Source organism: Populus alba, chromosome 14, assembly GCF_005239225.2.
Source record: "Populus alba chromosome 14, ASM523922v2, whole genome shotgun sequence".
NCBI classification, from domain to species: domain Eukaryota; kingdom Viridiplantae; phylum Streptophyta; class Magnoliopsida; order Malpighiales; family Salicaceae; genus Populus; species Populus alba.
Genome location: NC_133297.1, coordinates 13,501,784 through 13,518,522, shown reverse-complemented (window position 1 = coordinate 13,518,522; position 16,739 = coordinate 13,501,784). Strand labels below are relative to the sequence as shown.

Here is a 16,739-nt window from a genome sequence, read left to right as displayed (position 1 = left end):
ACGTGGTATTTTTAAATACCAGCTAGTAATTTCTCCCCGCCAGCCGCCCATGTGGGCGGCTCTCACGTTCCACGCTTTAACAACGGGATGATATAGTACAGTCGAGTAGTCTACTGCCCCTCGGAAAAATCTGTGTGTTCATCTAGAAAGGTCAGGGAGTGTTTGTTTCAGAGATATGGAGATTGAGATTGAAATTTGCGTGCAGGGCCATTAAAAAAACTAAAAGTTATATAAAAAAAATGTGATTGAATTTTGTGTGTAATTGAGTTCTACTCCACCTCCATAAAAACTAAAACAAACTCCAAAACACCCTCGAAAGGTGCCTTTTTTTTTCCCACCATAGGCACACATACAATGGGATCGTTTTTCCAGCACTCACATCCAATGGTTAAGTGCAATAAACGTCAACAACTATGAATTATCCAATATAATCGATTGACGAAGCACGATTTTTTAATGGTTTTGAACCGGTAAAAAACTCAACCACACATGTGCTAAAGTAAAAGTGTCCAAATGCCTCTAAATACGTTACTGAACTGAGTCTAATTGCTTCATAAATAGCTATTCTCACAAAAAAAAAAAAAAAAAAAAGCACAAAGTGGACATATATTCATATTAATTTCAATTAAACTACAATAAGTTTCCAGAAAGGCAAGTCTGCTATTCCAAAATATGAATCCAATTATAATCCCAACGACAACAGCAACAAGGAAACTACCAGTACTCTACACATGCTACTGCCCTATACACACCCCCAAAATCTAAATCCATCAGGGACCGTCAGATCACCCTACTTACTCCAATTACTACGTAGCACTAGCACTCGCACACGCACACTCACAGACTTCAGTCTCGTGTTACCGTGCGATTTGCTCTTAACACAATCAATTCCCATTCTGACTTCAAAACGGCTTCTGCAGGTGCATAAATATATCCTGAAGCGGCGACATCTGATCATCCCCCTGCAACTGAGACGCAAATGGAATATCCATTGTGGCATCCAAGTAATTGTAGGGATTATCGAGGGCATTTACGTTTCCCCATTCCTTCCACCTAGGCTCACTCTGCACCTCGCACGTGAATTCCGGCGACACCACATGCTCCGAGCAGCTCGAATCCGTGTGGAGCCTCGGCACGGAGTCTGACGTGTCAAAGTACATGTAATCATTCACCGTTCGTGTCGCCGAGGACGGAGCTAGTGGCGGCGGCAGCAAAACAACCTGCTTCTTCTCATCCTCCTCAATCTCCGTCGGATTCGCTTTCTTGACGCTAAGATGCTGTTCTTGCTTCTCAACTGTACCTTTCTTGTTGTATATGCGACAGAGTACCCAATCATCCAGCTGCAAACAATCAAGACTGTTATTATAGTTAAATGATCATCTAAGTCGGAGCAAAAAGAAGTGTTTTCCGGAGATAAGAAGGAATATTTTCCTTAACTGGAAAGAAATAAAAACGATGGCTTCAACTTGCTAGAGTGACAGCTAGCAACAGTCACGTTCAGTCACTATTGACACACTTGTTGTTTTAACTTTAGTCAATTAGATTTAAAAACACAATTTTTGCAATTTTGATGAGATTAATCACGTCTATTTGATTTTAGGGATTCATCAGCATAATTCATCAAGTATGTTATTAGGTTAATAATTGTTTTAAATCCAAATATCGTCATGAAAAGGCCAAAAAAGTCATTTCAACCTCGACGTCCATATTTGGAAGCATCTTCAACCATTAAATGTCTAAACTATCCCTACGGATGGCCTAGATGACAGACCGTACCCTTAAGCTGTTCTTCTTGCGAGCCGAGCGATCCACGTCGGCTAGACGATACTCGTGCATAATCCAGTTGGTTTTCTCTCCCTTGGGAGCTTTCCCCGCGTAAAATACCAAAGCTTTCTTGATTCCAACCGTCTTCGGCTGCCCAATCGGCTTGTCGGCTCCCGTGGCTTTCCAGTAGCCCCTCCCTGCAGCACGATTCGGTCTCGATCCGTTAGGGTACTTCCTGTCTCTCGGAGTAAAAAAATACCATTCCTTTTCTCCATACAAGGCTATACCTGTAATTTGACAAAACAGTTAATAAAACAAGAAAATGAAAACTAGTTTTTTGAGAAATCAGGAAATTGAAAGAAAAATTAAAGCAAAAAGGCTGATTACCGGGGAGATCCCATGGGTCAAACTTGTAGAGATCAATTTCAGCAATAATAGGCACAGCAATGGGCTGCGATGAGCATTTACGGCAGAGATAGTGCAGAACGAGCTCCTCATCCGTTGGATGGAACCTGAAACCTGGTGGTAACTCTAATGTAGCCGCCGTCATTTTTTGGCTGACCTTTTTGCCCTTCCTTCTCTATTCTACTTGGTTGCTCTTCTTGTCTGCTGTAGGTGGTCTAATGCTGTGACGGCGCTTGAAACTTTAAAACTCGAGGGAGAAGCATGAATTTATAGGAGAAATTGAGGGGCACGTGGCAAGGATGATTTCTAGAACACACGTGAGTGATCAGTTTTTCTTTTCTTTTCCACTCTGGCGTGAGACGTGGCAGGTAACGAAGTGGGGATGCGTGCGTGTCAATGGCTCACAGAGGATGGGTGATTTGGTCACTGCTTACGACACTTGTTTTGGACTGTGGTGTTAGTGTAGACTGTAGCTATCTATACACCCAGTCGTCCGAGCCAAAAAAATAAAAATAAAAAATAAAATAAAAATCTTGGTCCCCGGGATCTATCTTATTGGGATCGGCCGGGTTTTTATAAATCTCTTGCTCCTTATCGCTCTCTTGGATCGGGAGCCGACAGTTAACGGTAGGTGAGTGTACACGTCAGAGGGGGGAAGAGCCACGTGCGAGTGCGAGCATGCTAGGACGGGTGATTTTGGCATTGAGAAAAGAGTGAGCTAAGGAAATGATATGTTTAAGTGTGGTTATGATTAATTTTTAATGTATTTTTTATTTAAAAATATATTAAAATAATAAATATTTATTATTTTTAAAAAATTATTTTTAATATTAGTATATTAAAATAATATAAAAATATTAAAAATATATTAATTTAAAATAAAAAAATAAAAAAAATTCAATTTTTTTTAAAAATATTTTTGAAATACAAGGCAAAGTTTCTATTTATTTTTGAATTTTAAAAAAATTAAATTTTTTTTAAATTAATATTTTTTTAGTGTTTTTAGATTATTTTGATGGTTGATGTAGAAAATAATTTTTAAAAAATAAAAAAAAATTATTATAATATATTTTTAAGTAAAAAATATTTTAGAAAGGAATTATAAATTATAAATAAACTTCCAAGCATGTTTTTGGTAATTCAGTGTGTTCAGTGACAATGAACGTGCATGAATGTGAGTGCGAACAAAATTAAAATTGTTGATAAATAAGGGGGATTTGGTGCATCCTGATATGGTAGAAAAACACGGGAGAGATTCATGGTATTGACTTGTCAATTTAATTGATGTCCTTGCGACACATGACGATAATCGTTGGAGATTCATTGCTTCTTGTAAAATTTATTGCGTTTTTGGCTAAATCATAAGCAAAGGATAAATATGTGTTTTCAATCTCCGGGAAGACCTCCCACCTGATTTCAAGTTCAGGCACTGGGCACGGGCTTGAAAAGGAAGATCGAGAGCATGAACTTGACCGGTGGATTTGGGTGGACTCTCAGAGGATTGCTCTGTTTATGGATCTTTAAGATTATGTTTTTTGTTCTTGTTATATAAGACTATGTTCTTCTCTCTGGTTGGGAAGAAATAAAACGGAAATGAAGAGGAGAACCTGTAGCATTAACAGCGAGTGATCAATTTGAACCATTAGATTAATTATTCGATCGAGTAATCAATTTTGTTCACTGAATTTGTATGAAATAATTTACCCTACTATACTAAACAATTTGGGAAACTTTATGGAGATTCATCAATTCAGTTTTTTTTTTTTTTTAATTTTTCCTTTCCCCCCTCAATTTAATTCTTGGATTTTTTTAACAGTCATCTAGGTTATTTTTAGACCATTCAAATTGACTAAATTACGTTGAAACAATTTTCATATAGTTTAATTTTAAATTCAAATCAACAAGAAGTCAAGTTGAAAAGGTTTTTTTTCTTACCAATTTCATCAATTTTCTTCTCAATTTTAGGCTTAAACTTTTATTTTTTTACTAGTTGGCCAGGTTGTCTTTGAACCAACTAAGTTGACTGGGTGACATTAAAACAACTTTCACATTAGTTAATTTTTAAATTCGAGTCATGTAAGAGTTGTGTCTCAAATTTGTATTTTTTTCAATTTCATCATCTATTTTTATCAATTGATTGAGTTATTTTTTAGCAATCAAGTTAAATATGATTTAATTTTAAACTTTGACTGATAAAGTACTCAAATTGAGTAGTTTTAAGGCTGACTTGCTAAACCAAAATTAATAACAATGCAAATAGTTAATTACAAATTATATATTATTTATTATATTCTAATTTTTTTTTATTCGACTCATAACGTAATAGGAACATGTAAATTAGTTAAAAGTGAAGTAGCATGGTAGACTATTTTGTTATTTGATAATATTACCGCATCAAATTATTATGTGTGAACTTAAACTAAAATTCTCTTGAACAATTTATCATGATTATTTTATATATTTAAAATAAATATATTTTTCTATATGCTAGTTTTAAAATTTAAAGTCAAAAAGTTAAAATAGAACACATTTTTTAAAAAAATTCATGAATTTGTTGATGAATGAATTTCTTTTTGTGATGAGTTGTGTATGGAGTTATTATGTGGTTTGGAGCAATGATCTTGATTGCAATGTTCGTTGAACAAAAAAGTAAATAATCATTTATTTCCTAATAATGTTTTATAAAATTCAAGTAATCTAGAAGCAAAATTTTTGTCTTAGATAATCAATTAATCTATTGGTTTTAGCAATCTAATCAATTCTTCTTAGCCAAAATGGTTGATAGTTAATGCTTGGTGCCAAATAAGCCAAAATGATCAGTGGTTGATACTTGCAAAAAATCTCATTTGATAGATTTGGATACTCTTTGATGTTTAAATGGGTATCTTTTTTAAAAAAAAAAACAATGAAAACTTAGAGAGAGAATCTAAAAAATAAACATGCAGTAAAAAATAGAAATTACGGACCTTTTTAATTGAAGGATTCACAAGGTTTTTATAACCCTTGAGTCATTTTTTTTTATGGAGAGAAAGAGATGAAATGTCATCTTGTCCTAATAACATTATTAAGGGAAAATATCCCTAACACATTTATTAAAGAGGGATAAATATCCTTACACGTCATTAATAATAAACCAGGATGGCTAGTATTTGCACAAAGTCCATTTTGATGGAGTTAACGACTATATGATGATTAAGAAACTGTTTTTTTTTTAGAGAAAATATAATGATATCTTAGAGAGAGACTTTGAAAAATAAATATACAGTAAAAAATAAAGATTATGAACCCCTTTTCATTGAAGGATTTATAGGGTCTTTTATAACTCACGAATCTTATCTTTTTATAGAGAAGATAGACTGAAGTGTCATCTTGCCCTGTTTATATTAATGAAGGCTTGATACATTCATTAAAAATAAACAAATATCTCTTACACATCATTAACGATGGATAAATATTCATTATACTTCATTAATAAGGGATAAATAGTAGGTTCTTTTGAAGATTTTTGTGCATCTAAATGTGTAAAAAGATTAGTATCCTTGACCTTAATATTTTATATTAATGATTACGATGAAAAATAAGATGAGTCTTGTGGCTCAATATGAGTCCTAAAAAGATTATTAATTAGTTTTATATCCATTTAAGCTTAGGCTTGACAAAGTGTTAGGTTATGATTTTATCTTTAACCTTTTGACATGGATTTTAAGCTAAAAAAAACATGTATAAAACACGTCGGTAAAATGAAAAGAAAAGGAAAAGAAAAAGGAAAAGAAAAGCTAGCTAATTACAACTCCACAAGGCGGCCGATTGCAACAGACGCATAGGAACACGAACCACATAAAAACTTGGCCTCTTTTTATTTAGTTGAAATGAATCATATACAACTTTCTGGTAGGTATCTCAATCTTGACATGTAAATCGTCCATGTGGATGAAGATAAAGCAAGAAGCTACTCGGCAATCACCGAAACCGCCAAATCATGCCTCCTTCCACGCTCGCCTTTTCTCATTCTTCTATCAAATTTTCTTCTTCTGCGTCAAAATACGAACCATGAAAGTTCCACAACCATACACCCTTACTAGTTCCCTACGTGGACATATGAAATTCAACTTTCGGTGGCCGTTAAGGGTACCAATGTGTCGTAGCTTGCTACAGACAAAGAATTCTTTTCCAATGAAAACGCGACACGCAGTTGTTCGAGGACTTTCTCGTCATTGAAATGGGACCCATAATACTGTACTCTACTTCCTCATGAATCATGATACGTGCGGTGCATGATCTTATTGTTTGACACGTGTAGGAAAGAGCAACTAGTGACCCACCCTAGGCGCAATGAGTGACCTTAGAAAAGGTCCTTTACGGTGAAAGTGTCCGTTCTTTCATGACTTGGCAATGTGTCATTGGTTGGATGATGAAGATGCGCATAGTTATGCTTATGACAATCCTAATCAATTCAATGCAATGAATACCGACCACCGTAGAGGGACCTGAACGGATAAACGATCCTACGAGCGAGTGGATCACATGCAGGGGCAGTGCAAGAAAAAACATTTAGGGGGGATATATCATATTTTAAGGGGGCCAAAAAAAATCCAGTTATGTTTATTAAATTTATAAAGGGAGGTGTATTTTCTTGTAGAGGCCGGGGCCCCTGCCAGCCCCCCTCCTTCCGCCACTGATCACATGGGTTTTGAGGATTTTGGGTTAGCTATCGTGGAAAACATAAATGTTTCTTAACACTCGCTTGTTTGATAATAAAAATAAAGTTTTATTTGAAATTATTTTTTTATTGAAAGTACATCTTGTAAACGTGATTTCTAAATATTAAATGTAATTATTTGACCATTTATAATATAAAAAGAATGGGACGTAAAAAGTGATCAAGACAATGAATAGTAAATAGTCAATGCTTAAACGACCAGGATCAATTATTAATTAGATCATGTGATCAGGAAGAGAAAGAGAAAGGTGACCGGTCAAAGACAATTAGATGTGCTAATTATACTTTAGTACTTGAGATTAAGTAATTACTCCAACGCCAATAGTATGGGAAGTAATCAATAGTTGCCTGAAAGTTCTCTTCCCCTAAAATACTTATTTGCAAATTAAATCTAGTTTTCTCAACTCATCTGCTTTTCCTTCCGTTTCCAATTGCTTAAAAAACGAAAGGAACAAAAATTATTAAAAGTCAAATGATATTAAAGAAAGGACTAAGTTATAAATAAATTTTAAAACATAAAGATTAATTGTATGGTTGTTGATGAATTCGATCACAAGGATTATCTAATTAGTTTCACAAGGACTAGGTTAAAATCAACTCGTTATTTCTACCATTTCTATATTTTTTTTTTATTAATTCATTTTGCATATCTTCAGTATTTTTCAAATGTCGCTTCGTACTTATGAGTTTGCTAAAGGAAAAAATGTACTCTTTATTTAATCTTATAACGTAGTTCATCTAGATAAATCTTCTTCTTAGAATTTCCAATTTTACGAACTCCCATGTGTTATTACTATCAATATCGCAAATAACCTGACCACTTCAATGACCAGTTTTCCTTCTTTCAGTTGATGATTAAATAGGAGTGATATCTCCAGTAATTTTTTATTTTATTTTCTAGAATATACTGACAAGCTTAGTCAATCGTTAACACTGTAATTAATGTTATATATATATATTAAAAATCTATTAAACAAAAGTATAAAATAATTAAAATAAATATAAAAATAAAAAAATTTATAAATTCAAATACAATTGATTTAAAATAGAGACTTTAGAGGAGAAGGATGATGATCTTTGCTTGGACCGTGGAGTCAATAAACAAGAGCACATGCACACCACCTGTATGTGATTTTAGTTCCATGTATAATTAGTGAAGTTTAGCCGCCTTAGTAGTGAATCATTCTATCTAAATAGTAAGATGGGATGTCCGAGCTTCAACTTGTTGGTTTAAAATCGCCTCAAGCTCATGGATGAAATCTGTAATAAAATAAAAAAATTATTAATATTAATAAATTAACTAAATTAATATAATAATAAAATATTTAAGTTAATATTAACCTTAAACCTTCCAAACCGCGCATCAATCATAGATTTTCATTAATTCAAGATTTTTGAAAACCTGACCTAATTGAAATAAAAGAACTTCCATTGAGGATTTTAACGTCGATGTTGTGGTTTGGACAACCTTAATATTTATAAATATAAAATTACATTCGTTAATTAAAATTATTTTTTTAAAATTATTAACATGTTGATATAAAGAGTAATTAAATTTACATTGAAAGATTGTTTTTCTGCTTAACCTTGTATTTTTTAATACATAGATTCCATTGTAAAAGAACCCCCTAACATTATCGCACACTCATATAATTAAATAAAATTATATTATTAAATTCAGATGAATCTACAAGTCAAATAACAGATTTTTCTCATTTTTTTTTTAATAATAGTAATTGTGTGTGAACAATTTTTTTATGTTTATTTTTTTTTATATGCACATGGTGTACCACCGACACCAATCTAGTATGATATATATATCACATCTTTCGCATCTGCATTTTTTCCTTTTTTGAACAACAAGCGTTCGGATATCCCGGCTTTTGCTCTCACGTACGAATGATGAAACTATGAAGGACACGAGATGAAAGAAATTTACTTATTTCCTCCGCTCAATTCTTCAACTTACCTTGTTTACGCAGACAATTCCAAAGCCTGGATGGTTGATTCTGATTTCACCTGGGGAAGGTCGAAACACCTTTTCATTACAAATCTCCGGCAGCCGACATGCATCGAACATAGACATTATAGTCTGAAATCAAAGATTTTAATTAGACCATGAACAATATTCAGCAACGAAAGATTATGATAGCTCTTGAATTCAAAAGTTGGCTGTCAACTTCATAATTAGTGGAGTATCTGACATTAAACTGCGATCCAATGAGCCAGACGAGATCATGGATATAATCAAATAAATTAATGTTTGGGCTATAAGATTCAAAACCACGTCCATGAAGGTGGGTGTGTACTGGAAGAATGTGGATTGCAAACATCACATCATCTCAAAACTTGATCAACAAGATTCGTTGTGGGGTGGCGTGACCTTGTTTTTATCATTTTCTTACGGTGCCTGCCTTTTGTCCAGGTTAAATGAACAATTCTCTGTATTTTTCCCGTCATTAATTTTGATGCAACCCTCACCAGAAAAAAACATCCTATATTGAAGAATATGCATGTGTGTTAAAAAATAATCTCAATTTAATAATTTAATTTATTAAATGAAATTCTAGGATATAATTTATATTATTCTTTAATATATATTTTTTAGTAAAAATTTTTTGAACTTAAAACTTACACATATCTATATTACATTGTATTTAATTTTTATCATATAAATAGGAATAATAAGATTCAAATTCATAATCTATATAATTTGTATATATATATATATATATAATGCTTTACGGTTATTTGCTGGATAGATCAAGTTGTGTAATCCACTCGTTTTTCAAGGGTGATAATTTTATAGTTTTGAAATAAATTTTCATTATCACATGAAGTGCGATTTTGCACCGTATGTTGTAAGGTTTAGATTGGGGGCAAAAGAATATTTCCTCAAACCCAATGCTTGTGGTTCAAAAGAAAATAAAAATGCTTTAGGTATTCCATGACTTTAAATTATCATATATTATATTTATTTCTTACAACATAAAAAAAAACATTTTAACCCTTTTCCTTAAAAAAAAAAAAAAAAGGTTTCCCGAAAATCGTTTTTACAGTCACCGCACTGCTGAAATACCACTTCAAGGTTTGAGGTTGACGACAAATACCCAAATATAAACCGGAGGAATTCTTCCAGCTGTTTCGTTTACTCGTTTTCAGTGGCCTTTTCTTTTCTGTCATTATTCGACAGGATCGAATTCTCTTGATGGGATACCATTTTTGGATGTTAGGGGGGCGTTAAAGTTAGATCCACGGTCTGGATCAATTTGTTTTTGACATTTAGTGCAGACAGCTTGGGAACCGTGATTGGTGCTTTGACAGGGGCGGCCATCTAGATTACTATATAGTATATTTGTAAAATATTTTTGAAAAAAGTTAAATTTTTTTATTTTAAATTAATATTTTTTGATGTTTTTAAATTATTTTAATATAATGATATAAAAAAATATTTTTTAAAAAATATTATTTGATTGTATTTAAAAAAAAAACACTTTGAAAAATTATTATTATTATACAGCCTATAATTTGTTTTTTAATGAGTTTGTATGTTTTTTAATTTATTATAAATAATTGAGAACATTAACTATCAGTGATTTTTATTTCAGTATTTAGTTTTTTTTCTCTTTTATATATAATTTAATGATAAATGAAATCTAAGAAATAAAACTGATGTTTAAACACATGCTAGACTTCTCTTTATTAAATTGTTGTTTTGTGCGTCATTCTCATTTTTTTCAAAAAATAAATATTTAGGTACCTAATTATGATTTAATGCTGCATGCAACACTCTTTCAAAGGACGACACTCCTACTATTTTTGAAAAGTTTAGCTTGTCAAGTAGAAAAAGAAAAGGAAAAGGAAAAGGAAAACCTTAACTTGTCTCACTGCACTATTCAATGAACCGCAATTCTTTTGACAGGTTAAACTTTTACTTCTGGTAATAATTATTTTTCAAGTATTTTTTTTTAAATATATTAAAAAAATATTTTTAATTTTTTAAAATTATTTTTCATATTAATATATCTAAAAGATACGAAAATACCAAAAAAAAATAATTTGAAGTAAAAAAATATTAAAATTTTTTATTTTTTTAAAAAAAAAACACTTTTAAAACATAAAAATAAATATGTCTCAACTTACAAATTACTTTTTGAAAAATTTAACTTGTCAAGTAGAAAAAAAAAGGAAAAGGAAAAGGAAAACCTTAAATTTTGAAGAGGTTGCCGTGGATTTTATGGATGCAGATTCAAGAAACAACGGGATCGGGAAAAAATAATTTATTTTTCATTGGGAAATATATTCATCTAGTAAAAATTTATTCAAGTGTGGTGTTTTTCATGTCTAGTCTGGTTCTTTTCTCTAAGTTTACTTAGTATATAATAAAGTCTATTTTTCTCTAAGCTTACATTTTCACAAACTCTTTCCAATCTCTATGATTTTTATTACTTTATTTATCCCTTTTCTTAGTGTACCACCTAATTTTTCTAGACCTTTCGTAGTTTATTAATTTTTTCTATCTAAAAACCTTAATTAATCTCTTAATTAGTGATCTATATCGATCCATTGATTTTTTTTAAAAATCTTAATCACTCAGTGATCTATTTTAATACATGGGTTTTTTTTTGAATCCTAGTATTTTAACGATCTCTTTTAATCCATCAGTTTTCATATAATTATAATTACTTAATAATCGATTTTAGATCCACTTAATTATCCTTACTTTAACTATATTTAGATTTCGATTCAAATTTATGGTTGGTAGCAGAATCATTCGGTGAATTCGATGAAAAATTAAATATATGATTTCTCTAATAATATATGACCAATAACTTGTAGATGACATGTAATTTTTCAATTGTTAGATGCTCACAATCAATTTTAAGCACTCAAACTTTAAAGTTCGAGGTGGTTTTAGATTAGTGAGTTCAAGTTCAAACAATTATCTTTTTGCTGATTATGAACGATTCAATACTAAGATAGCTGAATTTTGTCGATTGGTAATAGAGATGAGATCACAAATTGATGGTACATGCGTTTCCTCTTATTCACCTTATGGTCCATGCGAAGACCTGCATCCTCCTCTTGTAGTACCTGTATTCTATATTAATTGTATTTGAACTTTTAAATGTTTAAATTTGTAATAAACATTTGAATTTTATGTTAATTTAAATTTTTAATTATTTTCTATTTCTATTTAATATATTTTTTAATATATATATTTTTAAATTATTATTAATGGAGTTAACGACGAACTTAGTCTGTCAGTATATTTTAGAGAGTTGAAAAAGAATTACTACTGTAAATGTCACTATCACTATTTACTCACCAACAGAATAACAGATGATATGTTTGATAGTTATATGTCAAATTCATCGATAAAATACCGATAGATAAAAAAATCATCGATGGAATGCATATAGTTTTTCCTGTCAGTGATATGTTATATTCATCAATGAAAAAAATAACGGAATAAAATAGGGAATTTTTTTTTTTCACGTTTTGTCCATTAGTAAAATTATAACTAACAGACTTACTAACAGACCACAAATCATCGACGAGAATTTTTTTTATGGATTATTTTTATTTGTAAGCTCGTTAGTAAAATTTGTGCTGATAGGCTATGAGAATAAATACTAATAGAAAATTTAATTGGTGAATTTAAAAATTCTGGCAGGGCATTACTCATACCATTATAGTATATTGCATCATACTAAATATGTCGCAACATTCATGCTTGATCATTCATGAAGTACTGGTGTTGGATAGCACTTCCCACGAATAAAAGTCTTTCGGTTGTTTTGTTTTATGTACATAACAAGCGAGCGTGATCTTCGTTTTTTTTTTTTTGACGGGATATATATCATTTTTATATGCTATAGACGAGTTGAAAAGATATCTACAGTGTAAACCAAATTTTTTTTGGCAATAGCGCAGACAGCTTAATCTTTTCCTCCCTATTAAAATAAAAAAAGCACAAATTATACTCTCCCTTTTTTTCACTTTCATTAAGGTTTGTATTCTCCCATGCTATGCTATTTTTTTATTAATATAAATATTCAAACCAATTTATATATATCTCGATTAATCTCATGTATTCCGACTAATTTTATATACTCTAAAATTATTTTTATTAATTTTAAAAAACAAATCTAAAATTTTATCGGTTGAAGCTCTCAAAATTATAATTCCGATTTGTCTAAAGACAGGTGGTTTTATTTTAATACAATTGGTGTCCAACTTTTAAGAGAAATGTTATATCAAACATTCTTATCCCTTCTTACGAGATAATTTTTATATGAAAAAGACAATACGCAAATAATGTTTTTGCTTAACGTAAGGAAATCCCGTCCAACTCAGCTTAAATCGCCATGTCTGTACCTGGATTTAAGAGGAGAGGGTAAGAAGAGAAAGTGAATCTTAATTATTAATTAACTGAGAAAAACGGAATGCAAGTTCCTATAGTTTTGCTTTGTTCTTCAGACATGGATCTTCCCCATTTTGAAACTCTATTGTCGTTATATGGTCGACATCGTCTCCATGCCGCATGCTCTATTACAAGACATGAAAGTTCCGCTCCCCTCGCATGCTTCTTTTGTTGTGCTGATAGCATTTTGTTTTGGAGGTGTGTGAAAGTGATGTTTACGGCCCAAAATAACTTGTTTTTTTTCCGGCCATGTTGAAGGAGGGCTGGGACACGCTAGAGTCAAGGGTGTTCGTTTAAATCTGTTGTTTTTGAATTTTTTTTTATTAAAAAAATAATGTTCTGTGTTAAAAAAATCTGAAAAAATTATTTTAATATATTTTTTAAAAGAAAAACTAATTTAAAGAGCAAATGGGGTGTATTACTAATAGCAGACTTCAAATGGGTCCAGATATTTCAACCCCAGAAAATCAATAGCTTCTCTGTTTTGATTTTTTAATGTCGACTAAAGATAAAATCAATATAAAATTTAAACAGCACACTGATATTTTCAGTTAGCTTCTAAGAATTTTCAAAATTTTGTTTTAATGCTTTCATTTTATTTTTATATTACAAATTAATCCCTATAAGGAAAGTCTTTGGTCCTTATAAACTTTTAATTACAATTTAGTCTATCATTAAAAAAAGTTTTTCAATTAAGTTTTTGGATGTCAAATTGTAAAAGTTATCAAAATTAGTCAAACATTTGAATGGACTGATAGGTGAGTTGAGAAAAGGTCAAGCGGGTGAGGGTACTCATTCATGGGTAATGGGTAAAACATGACTCATACCGACATAAATAATATTATAAATTAAAACTCCTTGAGAAATTAACATTAACAAAACACCGAAAAGGCTCAAGTAAAACACTGTTTCATCTACAATGTACCTAGATCCATTGACCTTAGTGAGCTCCGTACAATAGTACTATAAAATTCTAATTCATTAAAATAGAAAATGGAAATCGATTGACCTTAGTTAGCTCCTTCAAAAATTAACAAAACATTAAGAGAGATTCATCGCGGCTATGAATTTGAATAATATTATTATTTTTAATTCATGTATTTTTTTTTAATTTAATCATTTTAACATTGATTTTTAAAAAAATTAAACTTGATGGTTTGTTTTGGTTAAATTAATATGTAGTTTACACAGAGTTAAAAAAATATCATCATTGAATTAGTGTTTAATTTTGCAAATTTTTATTTATCCTTTTGTTTTTCAAAATATTATAAATAAAAGGAATACAATTGAAGATTAGAGAAAAAAAATTAAACCTTTTTTAGAAGATTAGAAGAAATCATGAATTGAATCTGAAAGGAGGATATATAAAGAAAAAATAAAGGAGAAGAATGGCTTGCCAAAACTTGATGAATAGCTTATGGATATATAAATTTTTTACCTAATAAATAATGGATAGAGAATGAATATAAAAAAATCCAACCCACGGGTACTTTTTGCTACCCTTACTTAATAATATTGTCAAAGAGTTTCTCATAGCTTGAACATTCTATGTTTATATTAAAAAAAATCATTTGTTTTTTTTAAATAATAAAGTTTAAATAACATCTTTTTTTTTAGTTGGATGTGTTTTTTAGTATATTATAAATTTAAAATTGTTATTTTCTTAAAAAAAAAACAAAGAATATTCTCATAAATGTTATTATGTCAACATGTAGGGTGTCCTGAAAAGAAACAAAAGGGTGGAAGAATGATTACAATTGATATTGAAATAAAGTATTAGAATTCAATATCAACCAGGATTTAAGTTTATAGAAATTTAGAGCTTAGAGGAGTTCTAATATTATTAGAGATTTGCAATACTATATCAATATTTATTAAAATTTTATTATTGCTAGTAGCTAGTTAGTTGATTAGTTTTATTCTTTGTCAGATAAAGACAAACTTTAGTTAGATAAGGAGAAATTAAAATCTTAATCAAAGTAAGTAGTAATTGTAAGATTATTGTATAGCCACCCTAAACATCAGAATACATGAGTTTCGTTCAAAAATTTATTCTAAACCTTATCATACCTTTAATTCTTGATTTACAATTATTTCAATCGAGTACATGAACGCAAATGTTACAATCAAATTAATCTTGAATCTTAGGAATTTTACAACGCATATCAAATGGATAATAACTAAACACTCTTATAAGGCGATGATACTTCGGTGGTACAAATGGGGCAGATCTTCTTGATTTGAAGCCAGCTGGCTATGCATTCAGGGTGATAAGGATGATCACAGGAAAGAGCTACCAATGATTCATCTTCTTCATATTCCATTTGACAAATCACACACCGATCAGTCCCAGTTTTGCTTGCTAAAGACGCATACTTACATGGACGCAAGCACCTATAGATTTCATTTCTTGACAGCCCCCTCTTCTCTTGCCCTATAAACTCTCCCAGCGCCATCAAGTCTTCGTAAGATAGCTCGTCTGGGTCAACCTCATCCTCTTCCATATCTTCATCGCTGTTACTATCCTGTCCTTCCTGCAGAAATTCCATTTCAGATTCGAATTCTTGGCTTTCAAAGAACTCAAAGTCATTGTCATCAGCACCGCTTTCAGAACTTGAAGCTTCATCACTTTCTTCCTCGTCACTATCGCTTTCGATGCTTGTGAGGATTGTGAAAGCCCTTTCTTGCTCCTGCAAAACCATTGCCATTGCAAAATCTGAGTGAACCTGTTCGAGTTGGGTATAACAGACCCTACTCGATGCCTGTTTTCTCTCTTCATCCCCCACCGGCTCTTTTCTCTCATCATTGTCCATCGAATAAGGCTACTGATAATATCTTGAAATAGTTGCAGTCAGGGAGAGAAATATCGATTTTGCTAAGGATAAATGACATATATAGATCAGGGGTAGGAATTATTTAGATGGTTTCTTTAGACAAAGGGGAACTTCCATGCAAAGCAATGGAAAACCATTCCTCGTGTTTTAGATATAAAATTCCAGATTCCTGGAAGCTCAAAGTTCAGACACTAAAGTTTGTACCATTCTTTCTTCTCAAATTTACACACAGGCAGCTTTGTGCTTTCTTTAGGGAGGAGGAAGCCTTCGTACGTGCTTGAAGCAATTGAAGACCATTTCCCGTAAGTTATACGATATCTTATTCCGAAGTTCTATCGGCTAAGCATTGTAGAGACCTTGCTGTATGTATCGGCAATCTCCCAATTCTAAGCAGCTGTATGTATTTGAAACTCGTATAGATGCCAAAACCACCGTCCTACAAGCAAAACCAAATGAATCCTTCCCTTGTTGTGGCAGCCTATCAAAGATTAGATGCCAAAAACTGCACCGTCTTACAAACAATAATTCCTAATCAAGCAAAACGGGATAAATTTATCCACCAGACTCTAATTCAGAATATCTAGATCCA

The 16,739-nt window shown here is 31.4% G+C and overlaps 2 protein-coding genes across 2 annotated transcripts; both read right to left on the bottom strand.

Moving 5' to 3' along the window:
- Window positions 1–582: 582 nt before the first annotated feature.
- On the bottom strand, window positions 583–2,420 carry LOC118058059 (NAC domain-containing protein 2). The gene is made up of 3 exons (XM_035070797.2): window positions 2,152–2,420; window positions 1,777–2,051; window positions 583–1,340 (listed from the first exon to the last, which is right to left on the bottom strand). Exons 1-3 carry the CDS (start codon window positions 2,312–2,314, stop codon window positions 903–905), a joined length of 876 nt encoding a protein of 291 aa, XP_034926688.1. The 5' UTR covers window positions 2,315–2,420; the 3' UTR covers window positions 583–902.
- Window positions 2,421–15,364: 12,944 nt separating this feature from the next.
- Window positions 15,365–16,739, bottom strand: LOC118058157 (uncharacterized). The gene has a single exon (XM_035070891.2). It carries the CDS (start codon window positions 16,127–16,129, stop codon window positions 15,497–15,499), a length of 633 nt encoding a protein of 210 aa, XP_034926782.1. The 5' UTR covers window positions 16,130–16,739; the 3' UTR covers window positions 15,365–15,496.